We start from the raw sequence: 12,250 nt of genomic DNA on the forward strand, positions 1-12,250 counted from the left end.
CCAAACCCCTTGGATCTTAAAACAAGGAAAAATCAATCAGGTTCTTAAAAAGAAGACTTTTAATTAAAGAAAAAGGTACATTTACAAGTTGAGAAAAACAAAGGAAAACTAACACGCCTTGCCTGGCTATTTACTTACAAGTTTGAAATAGGAGAGACTTGTTTAGAAAGATGTGGAGAACCTGGATTGATGTCTGGTCCCTCTCAGTCCCGAGAACGAACACACTCCCAAACAAAGAACACAAACAAAAACCTTCCCCCCCCAAGATTTGAAAGTATCTTGTCCCCTTATTGGTCCTTTAGGTCAGATGCCAGCCAGGTTACCTGAGCTTCTTAACCCTTTACAGGGAAAAGGATTTTGGAGTCTCTGGCCAGGAGGGGTTTTATAGTACTGTACACAGGACAGCTATTACCCTTCCCTTTATAGTTATGACACGCCCCCCAAATCACAGATAGTGTTGGATGTTCGGTTCCACACTGGCTGTGATTTCTTCATAGAATCATAGAATATCAGAGTTGGAAGGGACCTCAAGAGGTCATCTAGTCCAACCCCCTGCTCAAAGCAGGACCAATTCCCAGCTAAATCATCCCAGCCAGGGCTTTGTCAAGCCGGGCCTTAAAAACCTCCAAGGAAGGAGACTCCACCACCTCCCTAGGTAACGCATTCCAGTGTTTCACCACCCTCCTAGTGAAATAGTTTTTCCTGATATCCAACCTGGACCTCCCCCACTGCAACTTGAGACCATTGCTCCTTGTTCTGTCATCTGCCACCACTGAGAACAGCCGAGCTCCATCCTCTTTGGAACCCCCCTTCAGGTAGTTGAAGGCTGCTATCAAATCCCCCCTCATTCTTCTCTTCTGGAGACTAAACAATCCCAGTTCTCTCAGCCTCTCCTCATAAGTCATGTGCTCCAGACCCCTAATCATTTTTCTTGCCCTCCGCTGGACTCTTTCCAATTTTTCCACATCCTTCTTGTAGTGTGGGGCCCAAAACTGGACACAGTATTCCAGATGAGGCCTCACCAATGTCGAATAAAGGGGAACGATCACGTTCCTCGATCTGCTGGCAATGCCCCTACTTATATAGCCCAAAATGCCGTTAGCCTTCTTGGCAACAAGAGCACACTGTTGACTCATATCCAGCTTCTCATCCACTGTGACCCCTAGGTCTTTTTCAGCAGAACTGCTACCTAGCCATTCGGTCCCTAGTCTGTAGCAGTGCATGGGATTCTTGCGTCCTAAGTGCAGGACTCTGCACTTGTCCTTGTTGAACCTCATCAGGTTTTTTTCTGCCCAATCCTCTAATTTGTCTAGGTCCCTCTGTATCCGATCCCTACCCTCTAGTGTATCTACCACGCCTCCTAGTTTAGTGTCATCTGCAAACTTGCTGAGAGTGCAGTCCACACCATCCTCCAGATCATTAATAAAGATATTAAACAAAACCGGCCCCAGGACCGACCCTTGGGGCACTCCACTTGAAACCGGCTGCCAACTTGACATGGAGCCATTGATCACTACCCGTTGAGCCCGACGATCTAGCCAGCTTTCTATCCACCTTACAGTCCATTCATCCAGCCCATACTTCTTTAACTTGGTGGCAAGAATACTGTGGGAGACCGTATCAAAAGCTTTGCTAAAGTCAAGAAATAACACATCCACTGCTTTCCCCTCATCCACAGAGCCAGTTATCTCATCATAGAAGGCAATTAGGTTAGTCAGGCACGACTTCCCCTTCGTGAATCCATGCTGACTGTTCCTGATCACTTTCAGGATCTTCCTGGAGTTCTAGGAGAAAACAGAGTTAATAAGACACATGTACCTTTAGACATACTACTGATTATATAAAAACTAACAATATGTTTCATTCCAAGAACAATTGTTAACCAGTTAACTCTGGGAAACTTTCCCGGGACAGTGCATCAGCCACTTTGTTAGAAGCTTCCGAAAGGTGTTGTATTTCAAAATCAAAATCTTAGAGAGCTAAACTCCACCGAAGAAGTTTTTTGTTATTTCCCGTGGCGGTATGAAGTCACTGTAGCGCAGCATGGTCTGTTTGTAGTTGGAAACGCCGTCCCCAAACATATGGGCGTAGCTTTTCCAGTGCGTACACAATGGCATAGAATTCCTTTTCGCTGATTGACCAATGGCTTTCCCTCTCAGACAGTTTCTTACTGAGAAATACGACAGGATGGAATTCTTGATCCGGTCCTTCCTGCATTAAAACTGCTCCCACGCCTCGCTCGGACGCATCTGTGGTTACTTGGAACGGTTTGTCAAAGTCTGGGGCCCTTAGCACAGGGTCAGACATGAGTGTTGCCTTAAGCTGGTTAAAGGCCTTTTGACACTCATCAGTCCACTGAACTGCATTTGGCTGTTTCTTTCTGGTTAGGTCTGTCAGCGGGGCGGCAATTTGGCTGTAGTGGGGTACAAATCGCCTATAATATCCAGCCAAGCCTAAGAAGGATTGGACCTGTTTCTTAGACTTTGGAACCGGCCACTTTTGGATAGCATCCACTTTGGCCTGTAGGGGATTTATAGTTCCTTGACCCACCTGGTGCCCCAGGTAAATCACTCTGTTTTGGCCTATTTGACACTTTTTAGCCTTAACAGTTAGTCCTGCCTGCTGGATGCGCTCGAAAACTTTTTCCAGGTGCTCCATGTGCTCTGCCCATGAATCAGAAAAAATGGCCACATCATCGAGGTAGGCAACTGCAGATTCTCCCAATCCTGCTAGGAGACCATCTACAAGTCTTTGGAAGGTGGCGGGTGCATTTCGCAACCCGAAAGGGAGTACATTGAATTCATACACCCCTGCCTGGGTGACGAAGGCTGACCTTTCCTTAGCGGGTTCATCTAGTGGTACTTGCCAGTACCCCTTGGTTAAGTCCAAAGTAGAGATGAATTGGGCATGTCCCAATTTCTCCAATAGCTCATCTGTGCATGGCATTGGATAGTTGTCAGGACGAGTTACAGCATTTAGCTTACGGTAGTCCACGCAAAAGCGTATTTCCCCATCTGGTTTGGGAACTAGAACCACTGGAGATGCCCATGCACTCTTAGAGGGGTGGATTATACCCATCTGTAGCATGTCCTGGATCTCCCTTTGTATAGCAGTTTTGGCATGAGGTGACTCCCGGTAGGGTGGGGTTCTAATAGGGTGAGCATTACCTGTGTCAATGGAGTGGTATGCCCGTTCGGTCCATCCTGGAGTGGCTGAGAAAATTGGTGCAAAGCTTGTGCACAGTTCCTTGATCTGCTGTCGCTGCAGACGTCCAAGGGTCGTGGAGAGGTTCACCTCTTCCACGCCATCATCTTTTTTCCTTCATAGGGTCTTGCAAGACCCGAAAGTGGTCAGTGTAAGAAGCTGGTAGGTGCATTACCGTCTCATCTGGGAATGAAGAGGACTTGGCTGATGGGGGCGAGTTTTTTCTATCTGGGGATCCTGCTTCTCTGCGATGTCCCCCAGTGCTGAGAGGGCATAAGGTAGTGAAGGGCAATCCTGTGGCACTATAGGTTGTTCACTTGGTGCCTGTGAATGATGCCATACTGGCATGTATTAGGCTCTCTTTCTGGTTGAAACCCTATAAAATTGTTCACTGAGGGGAATCCAGGGGGGAATAAAAGAAGGGTCCCCAGAGACAATCATATCCCCTAGCTCTAGGATGTCTGGTGGGGTCTGAAAAAGCTTCAGAATACTGGCTCACAGGGTGTGGTGGTAAGATGCTGAAAAAGAGCCCTATCTTGAGACCTCTGGGCTGTAGGGGGAGCCTCAGACATAAGTGTGAGTACTGAAGGCTGGAGGTCTTATCAGGTTCAATCCATCTGAGCGATATTGGAAAAGTGGCCCTGGTACAGGACTGTAGCAGGGGAGACTCTGCTACATCCAGTATAAACCGGTCCTCCAGCGAAAGTAATCTGGAGGGAGCTAGAAGGCTCTGGTATCCAGAAGACTGAACTAATGCTAGGACCTAGTACTGCCGAAACAGTGGCTGCAGTACTGGTCAGGCTTGAAGAGGAGCTTCTCTAGCTCAAAGCCCTGGTGTAAGGGAGATGATGGCGCCAGGGCGTGCACAGGAGGTCCATGCATATCTCAGTGCCTTGACATGTCGGTCGGTACCGAAGTAAACTCTTCTCTGTGTTGTCTCTTAGACTTGTCCATACACTGCTTCTTGTGCAGCACCAGTGGCTTGGTACCATGCTCAGAAGATACCGCAGCTGTAGTCTTTGAGGGATGTGAGGTGTCCTTACGAGTGGGATTTATGGGGTGACCTATCCCTCCTCTCAGGTTCTCTGGAAGGAGAAAGGGTTCTTCTTCTTAGAAGTCCTAGTCTCTGAAGGTACTGCTGCCAACAGAGCAACCTGGGATGTTGAGGCTGACACACAATGGGGAAGCAGACCCCACTGGGACTAGTGAACACGTCATTAGGAGCTTCAGTCTTGCCTCTCTGTCTTTCTGAGACGTGCCTTTAAATCCCATACAAACCTTACCCATGTCCTATCTAAGTGTATCTCCAAGGCAGGAGAGAGAGTTCGAATGCCCGCCACTATGGGGAAAAGACCTGTGGCAGGTCTGGCAGGGCACAATTCCCAGAGTCTTCAGCATAACCCAGAGTGGTAGCGGACTAAAGGAGAGACAGGAAGAGGGTAATCCCCCTTCTAAACACAAGTGTATAAAATTAAAGAAATAAAATAACTAAGAAAATGAAAAAAAAAAAAGAAAATGAATAAACAGTATACAAGAAAAGTGGGAAGCTGAGAATCCACAGACACACATTCGCTCTGTCTTGAGCCACAGGTTGTTGAGATGGAACTGAGTGGAATGGGTCCATGCCTCCTTATATGCCCTCGTTTGGGGACAGGCAGTGCTGCTCTGTGCAGGCGCAGGCCTGCGAACACTGCTTTGCATTCTCCAGTTGAGAGTGCATGGGCGCACACCCATCCTATCGCAGAGCACCCATAAGGGCATATACTCAAAAAAGAATTAATGGTTAATTTTGGATTTGCCAGAATGATTAACTCTGGAGTTTCTTTGGTTAACACAGAAGAGCCAGGAGATATGCACACAATTTTAAAAGTAAATTTAAAAGCATCTGTAGTGCCCGACTCCCACAGCCTTATTATTCTGCACACAAACCTGGTGTAAATTTTGAATTCCTTTGTCATGTATTTTTAAGAATTAAAAACTGATATAAATGGGGGGGGGGAAAAAGGGGGGAACGAGGAAATTACTTATTTCCATTAAAAATAAAATGTTGAGGATAAAATTGCTTTTCACATGCTGTACCACAAGCTGAAGTCACTCAATACCAAAGAAGACTTAAGATCTCAAAAACTGTTAATTCAGACAATATTTAATCCTGGTCTCTTATTGGTTCACAAATCTATCTCCAAGAACTCTACAAATGTATGTTATCTTTATTCATTGCTGAATCTGAAGTTAATATTGTTTCAAGGCAGAAAATCAAATCCTGTTGGAAAAATCGCTTTCAATCTTGGGCATACACCTAAAACACCAGATCATGTTTTTATAGCTTCATATAGAAATGAAACCATTTCTGAAGTTACCTTACAATTTGGTGTACCAAATTTATTGGCAGAAAAGTGATTTAACAACGTTTCAATAAGGCGTTTTTCTTCCTGGGTTTTTTTTTTTAGAGTTACATTCTCCTCATTTTCTACTTGTTTTGAATAGAATTCTTTGAGTTCATTGCTTTGCTAAATAAAAAATAGAAAAAAGAGTTAGAACAAATTGCGAAATGTTCAAACTTTTCAAAATTAAAAGGAACAGTTCATGCCAAAAATATGTACATGTATTTGTGTGGACAAACACAAGTCTGAATTCAAAAACAATGATCTGCCTTAACACCTTCCACTGAATCATAAAGCACTTAGCAGTACTTAATACAAGACATTCATGTAACTGAAGCATTACATCCTTCACTGGAAGACATGGGTTTGGAAGAGTCTCAAAAACCAGTTAGTTCAGCCCCCTTTTTCCCCACACACATACTAGGATTAGTTTAGTATATGTAAAGCATCTCAAAGACCAATTATATTGACCACAGTCTTACATACACGTGCACATTTTATAATATATACTCTCATTAAAGTACTAACCAGAGTCAACCCTGCTTAGCTTACATAGCTGTCAATATCTCAGCCCAATGTATCAGGCCATAAGAGGAGATGAAATAAATTAGCATAAGAAATTTAACAGGCATGGCAAAACACTGCTTTTTATTTAATGCATACTTTTGATTCATAGGATTCTTCTGCTAGCTCAGCATAGCCCTCTTCAATGAGCATGTCTCGAATGTTCACTTCTTTAATTCCGGAGTAACGGTAAACATCCACATGCAGAACATTGTGCACAACTGAATACACCTTCACTAGAAGAACACAGTCATTTACTAATGAAGCAAATCTTTGGCTAGCACCATAGCTCCACTGTTCTCCACATACAAGAGATTTCGCAGAGGGGCGCATCTTGCATATCTTGAATTCTAAAGCCTAAAACAACATATTAAAGAAAGCATGATGAACTCCAGAAGTGACAGACACATTTTGATTTTCTTACCAAAACAATTCAGGTCAGTAACAATCAAAAAGATAAACCATCACATGCATAACACTTCCTCCATTAACCATATTAAATTCATTATTTTACATAGAGAACTCCTAAGATTGCCATAAAACTACAGGTACAAATCCCATTATACCGACGCGTACGTCTACACCAATGGCACCAAAATAGGGGGGGGCCACGGCCCCACACTTTTTAACCTGGGTGTAGTCTGGAGGGATGGGGCCAGCGTTGCCCCCCCCCCCCCAAACTGCACGCCTTGGGCAGGCGTGGAGCGGTGCTGGCAGGGCCTGTGCTTCATGGTGGGGGAGCCGATCACCGTTAATAATCAAATATAAACATTGTTCACACAATAACCCTTGAGAACTACACATGACCCCAAACCACAAGGTAGGCACCACTGTTCTACAGTTACATGAAACAAGATTACTTATTAAATAGGTCTTCTCTTGGTGGAAAACATTTAGGCTTCCAAAAATACTTTATGTATGACTAGTGACAAAGGCTTTCACATACATCAGATTAGCAAAATATGGTAGCCAGTCATGGATCTTTATTATTTGGGAAAGTTTTGTTGAGGTTTAAAAGAATCTCAAGCTTGTTGGACTATAATATTAATACATTCATTAAAAAGAAGCAAACACCATTTAGCATTACCTGAAAAGGGAGCTCTCGAAGGTAGTTTGGAATTTCCTTTAAAAGATTTAAAAAGACTCTTGATCTATTGCCATAATCGACAAAGAAAACCTTGACAACAAAGAAAGGAATGAAAATATAAAATCAGTGGAGATTCCAAAGCACTAAAGAAAGTGCAAGTTTAGCAGATGTAAGGTAGCAGGCACACAATGGACCTATTGCAGTATATAAAATTACTTTAATAGTTACACATCAGCTACACAGAGACAGCCAGTTCAGTCGCACAATACACTACATAACCAACTGAAAGACAAATACTTATAACAACTACAGTCTTGAATAATGGGTTCCTGGAGGCAGAATGTGTCAGAAACAACAGGTCAATTTTATTCTGCCTATTGCTCCATCTTTTCCTAGGTTACACATCCATCAATCAAAAAACAACTGCTAACTAGAGACAGCATTAGGCAAACTTTTCTCCAAGGCAACGGTTCTTGGTTCATACTAATTATGGACTAAGGGCTGGTGGCTTAGATTGAAATTTGCATAATCTTACCTCACATCAGCAGTGGATGAAGTCAATTACTTGTGGTCTCTGGATTGGCAGATAGTTACTGCACAGATTGGCATGTAGGGGAGGGTGAAAGCCAGGGATTACACTCCCCTCTCCCCCGCCATCCAAAGCAAAAAAAAAAGTGTCAGTGGAACAGACAGGCCTGTCTGAGCTATCTGATCAGCTGCTTTGCTGTCCACTTGCTGACAGGGATGGCAAAAAGATTCCAAAGATTTGGAGATTTACTGGACTTCTGTAAGGCATGTACGTACAGAATTAGATCGGATTTCATCAACTGATCATGCAATTAGAAGTGGTGCCCATATGAAGCTATTAAAATCATACTCATACATACCTTAAAACTGTCAGGTGATCCTTGCCAAGAACAGAACAGCAAAGTCAAGAAAGGGTTGTTAGCTTTCCATGAAATTGCGTCTGCATTTGAGGGGCACCACATCTATGATGAGAGCTGATGGCCTTAGAGCAAAGCCCAGCCAGCCTGTGCCTGAGGCTACACCTACATCAGGGGTAGTCAATAGGCAGACCGTGGGTCAAATCCAGATTGCCAGATGCTTTTTAATGGACTCCAAAATGTTATTTAATCATCATCATTACTGGGTTTTTAAAATTATTTCTCTGGAGTCTGGATATTGACTATGCCTTGACCAAGAAATCTGGACTACCCCAACCTACCTGCAGGCCTGATTCAGACCTCAAACAAGCTTTATCAAAAGTAGGAGTGGTTAGCTGTAGCTGGGCACCTAGCTTCAAGGGAGCCAGTGGTGAGGGGTCACTGCTACAGTGCAATCAAGGCTCTTGGAAGGGGAACCTTTGGCACCACAGAGAGGTAGCATGTAACTGTTCTGAGGGCTTGTCTTCACTACCGGGGTAAGTCGATCTAAGTTACGCTACTTCACCTACATTAATAATGTAGCTGGAGTTGTTGACGTTGCTTAGGTTGATTTACCGCGGTGTCTTCACTGAGCTGCATTAATGGGAGACGCTCTCTGGTCGACTTACCTTACTCTTCTCAGGGAGCTGGAGTAGCGGAGAGCACTCTGCTATCGATTTAGTGGGTCTTCACTAGACCTGCCAAATGGACACCCGCTGCATCAACTGCAGCAGCGGCGATCTCCCCAGGAGTGAAGACAAGCCCTCAGAAGCCAATTCATAGAATCATAGAATATCAGGGTTGGAAGAGACCTAGGAGATCATCTAGTCCAACCCTCTGATCAAAGCAGGACCAATCCCCAACTAAATCCCCAAATGGCCCGTCAAGGATTGAACTCACAACCCTGGGTTCAGCAGGCCAATGCTCAAACCACTGAACTATCCCTCCCCAGTGTGGCCATCCTTTTACATACAGTTGAGAACACGTGATTCCATCAAGTTGTGATTTTTGATCACTCTGATGAACACATTTACCTTCTCAGTTGTTACATGCTGACACTGATTCATCAAGTTGACTTACAATTTTGTTATTTGAAGTATTCTTCCAAACTACAGATCTTGTAGTTGGAGCCTGTTTTCAGTTTTTCATTTGCTACCTTCTACTTCAGCACACATTACTACATGACCCACTTTTCTCTCCTATCAAAATTTTCCTTCAATGTCACAAAGTGACAATTTCCCTGTTGTGTTCTGACCTATCATTCATTTGCTCCTGAGGCACTTTGGCTAACGTTTGCTTTTATACATTTGCTTTCTTTATAAAGATGTTTGTAATTGTCACAAAAGTATTTCATTAAAAATATGAAGCTACAAGATTGTTAATCCAATTAGTTCTTACCATTCAATATAACATAACATATTACTATACCTCAGCAGAATCTCCAGAAACATACAAGATCTGAGCTCTATAGTATCTTTTGTTTTCAAACTCAGTAAACTGTGCCAGACAAACTAAGTCAGGATATGGACGCACTGGTAGAGGCATTAGGTCCAGGTGGTTAATCTCAGCAGTAAGCCTTTTGAGAGCAGTCATATTTTTTTCATCTATTCGGTAACCCCAGAAGTGTCCAACTTCCACCACCTAAAAACACCAGGATACAACTTGCTAAAATATTTTGAATTTAAGTCATCTTTTTATATTAAAATCTGATTTCATATGATTTTTATTCTTACAATGCTTGAAAACATTTTTTTTTTTTTAGTGTTACACAGCATACCAGGAAAAATACATTAAAAGCATTCCTAATCTTGAAAAGCATTTATGGTAGTAGTTTTCAAACTACTGCTGTATTTCTTAAATGATGAAGCATAACTTTCACATCCATATTGCACCACATATTGTAAATAAGAGACCTATTATCGTATGAACATTGGTGTAAAATCTGACATACCAAGAGGTGAAGATCTGGCATAATAGATTGATTTAAATCTTCAATTTTAATCTTATTTTGTATTTGTACTCTTTTAGTTATTTTCCTAAAGAGAGGTTAATTCTCATTAGTTGGGAACCCTTAAGACATGTTGGTTTGCAACTCAATATAGCCTTGACACTAAATTTGGTACTTACTTTTGTTAACCAGGAGAATACATTATATCCCTACACATTTAAAGAATTATATAGCTTTACATACATTTATTCAGATTCTTAATTTTTACGTTACATTAGAAAATGGTGGATGATGCGCATTTATTAGATGATTTTTTTTGTAATTGTTTGTTTTGTATTTAAAAATTGATTTATTAAACAAAGGAATTATCTGTCAGTAGTAAAATGAACTGAAATCAATCATCCTATCAGTCCTCTAAGTTGGTGTCTCCAAAAAGAAGTATGATTCTGATGCTTGTATTGTTCAAATTACAAAATACTAAAATTTTTAAAAATAATTTTGGTATTTAAAAATAATGAAACTTCCCACTCCCAAAACCACAAGGAAATCTATGCTAGTTGCATTGGCACAGGGACTTTCTTTCTGAAAAGACATTAAAACGTTCACTTTTTAAAAGTGCAGGCAGGCCATGTCCAAATCTTGCAGTATTTTCTTTCATAATATCTTCAAGACAAAACCTCTTGGACACAATTAAAAAAAATCCACATACTAGTCCAGAACTTCGTCTCCCATCTTGATTACTTCAACTTCCTCCTCTCTGGGGTCTTCTTGACACCCACCTTACCTGCACCAAGTCTATTCAAAATGCTACAATTATCTTCATTGACCATTGTTGAGATCATGTTGATCCCTAGTCTGAGTCCTATTGGCAGGCTACCCAACATTCTTTTCCCTGTCTTCTTGCCCAGTTGGGACCTGCCTTTTGCTCTCCAGCTTTGCAGACAAAGGAGAGTTAATGGACTACAGTGCACATTCCCTGCACTGTTCCCTGTAGCCAGACACCAACAAGTTGGGGAGCCAGAGCTGAGCCCAGGTTCCAGACAAAGACCAAGCAAAGCCAGAACAGTAGAGCTAGGAGTAGAGGTACTTGGAGAACAGCACAGAATCCAACACCTGGGGAAGAGAGAAGATGAGCCACTGAAGCCAGGTACAAGCTCATCACTTGCCCATGACACATGGAGAAAGGCCATTCTGAGCTGGACCACATCATGGGAGCCAGGCCTCCTGGACAGTACAGCCAAACATCCCTCTTTGAAAATTATCATTCAAAGATAATGACAGATTTTTATCTCAATGAATATTTTTCCAACTCTGAGCCACAGCTATGTGGTTTGTGTGGGGAGGAGGGGGGTAAGGAGATGGAGAATAAAGGGATTTCAAGGCAACAGAATACATGAACGTAGCTATGGAATTTAGGTGTTGCTGCTGCAGAATTTGGTCCCTCTGTACTGTGGCGTATACAGGTCCCTTCTCACCTCCAAGGATCTTCACAACTTAAGCCCCACCTATTTATCTGCTGATATATGTTATCTGTCTTCCCTTACACATCATTAAGGATGCCTGCCAGCCTCTGCTGCACCTTCCCAATTTTTTCCATGCCACTGCTTAGGTAGGCAATAGCCTTCCTGAAGCAGTATGCAGAGCCACTAATTTGTCTTTAAAATCTTCTCTCAAGACTCACTTCTACTACAACACCTATAGGAAATTGCCAGCTGATAAACAGATGTAGATGGCAAGTATGGACTATTGATAATTGTTTGTTTGGTCTATACAAACCATATAATTGTTCCCCTCATTCTCATCTCCTCTCCTTCTTTCCAACATTTATGACCACTTTGGAGTGTCTTGTCTTGGATTATAAACAATTTGGGGCAGGGACCATCTTACCCTGTACAGCACCTAGCACAATTGGTCCCTCTATCCTCAATAGGATCGCAAGCTGTTAACAATTACACAAATAAATAATAATACTGCTCAACTGGCTCAACCTGTGATGCTTCCTGGTAAAAAGAACATCCAAATGTTAACAGCAATGTATATTTTATTTTGCAGCTACTAGGTAATTTAAATCCTAATGTTAGCAATAACCAAAGTGAAGTTACTTATTGTGTACTGTAACTGGAGTTCTTAGAGATGTTTT

At 42.4% G+C, this 12,250-nt stretch overlaps 1 protein-coding gene across 3 annotated transcripts in view; it reads right to left on the minus strand.

Annotated features, from left to right (window-relative positions):
• Positions 1–12,250, minus strand: part of TDRD9 (tudor domain containing 9) — a 162,821-nt gene that overhangs the window by 18,869 nt on the left and 131,702 nt on the right. For all 3 annotated transcript variants that reach the window (XM_034768443.1, XM_034768442.1, XM_034768444.1), the window contains 4 exons: positions 9,591–9,803; positions 7,240–7,329; positions 6,252–6,509; positions 5,565–5,714 (listed from right to left, as the gene is read on the minus strand). In XM_034768443.1, the coding sequence (XP_034624334.1) occupies positions 5,565–5,714; positions 6,252–6,509; positions 7,240–7,329; positions 9,591–9,803 (711 nt within the window). The remainder of the gene's footprint in view (positions 1–5,564; positions 5,715–6,251; positions 6,510–7,239; positions 7,330–9,590; positions 9,804–12,250) is intronic.

The sequence above is a fragment of the Trachemys scripta genome, chromosome 4 (genome assembly GCF_013100865.1).
Source record: "Trachemys scripta elegans isolate TJP31775 chromosome 4, CAS_Tse_1.0, whole genome shotgun sequence".
Taxonomy (NCBI): Eukaryota; Metazoa; Chordata; order Testudines; family Emydidae; genus Trachemys; species Trachemys scripta.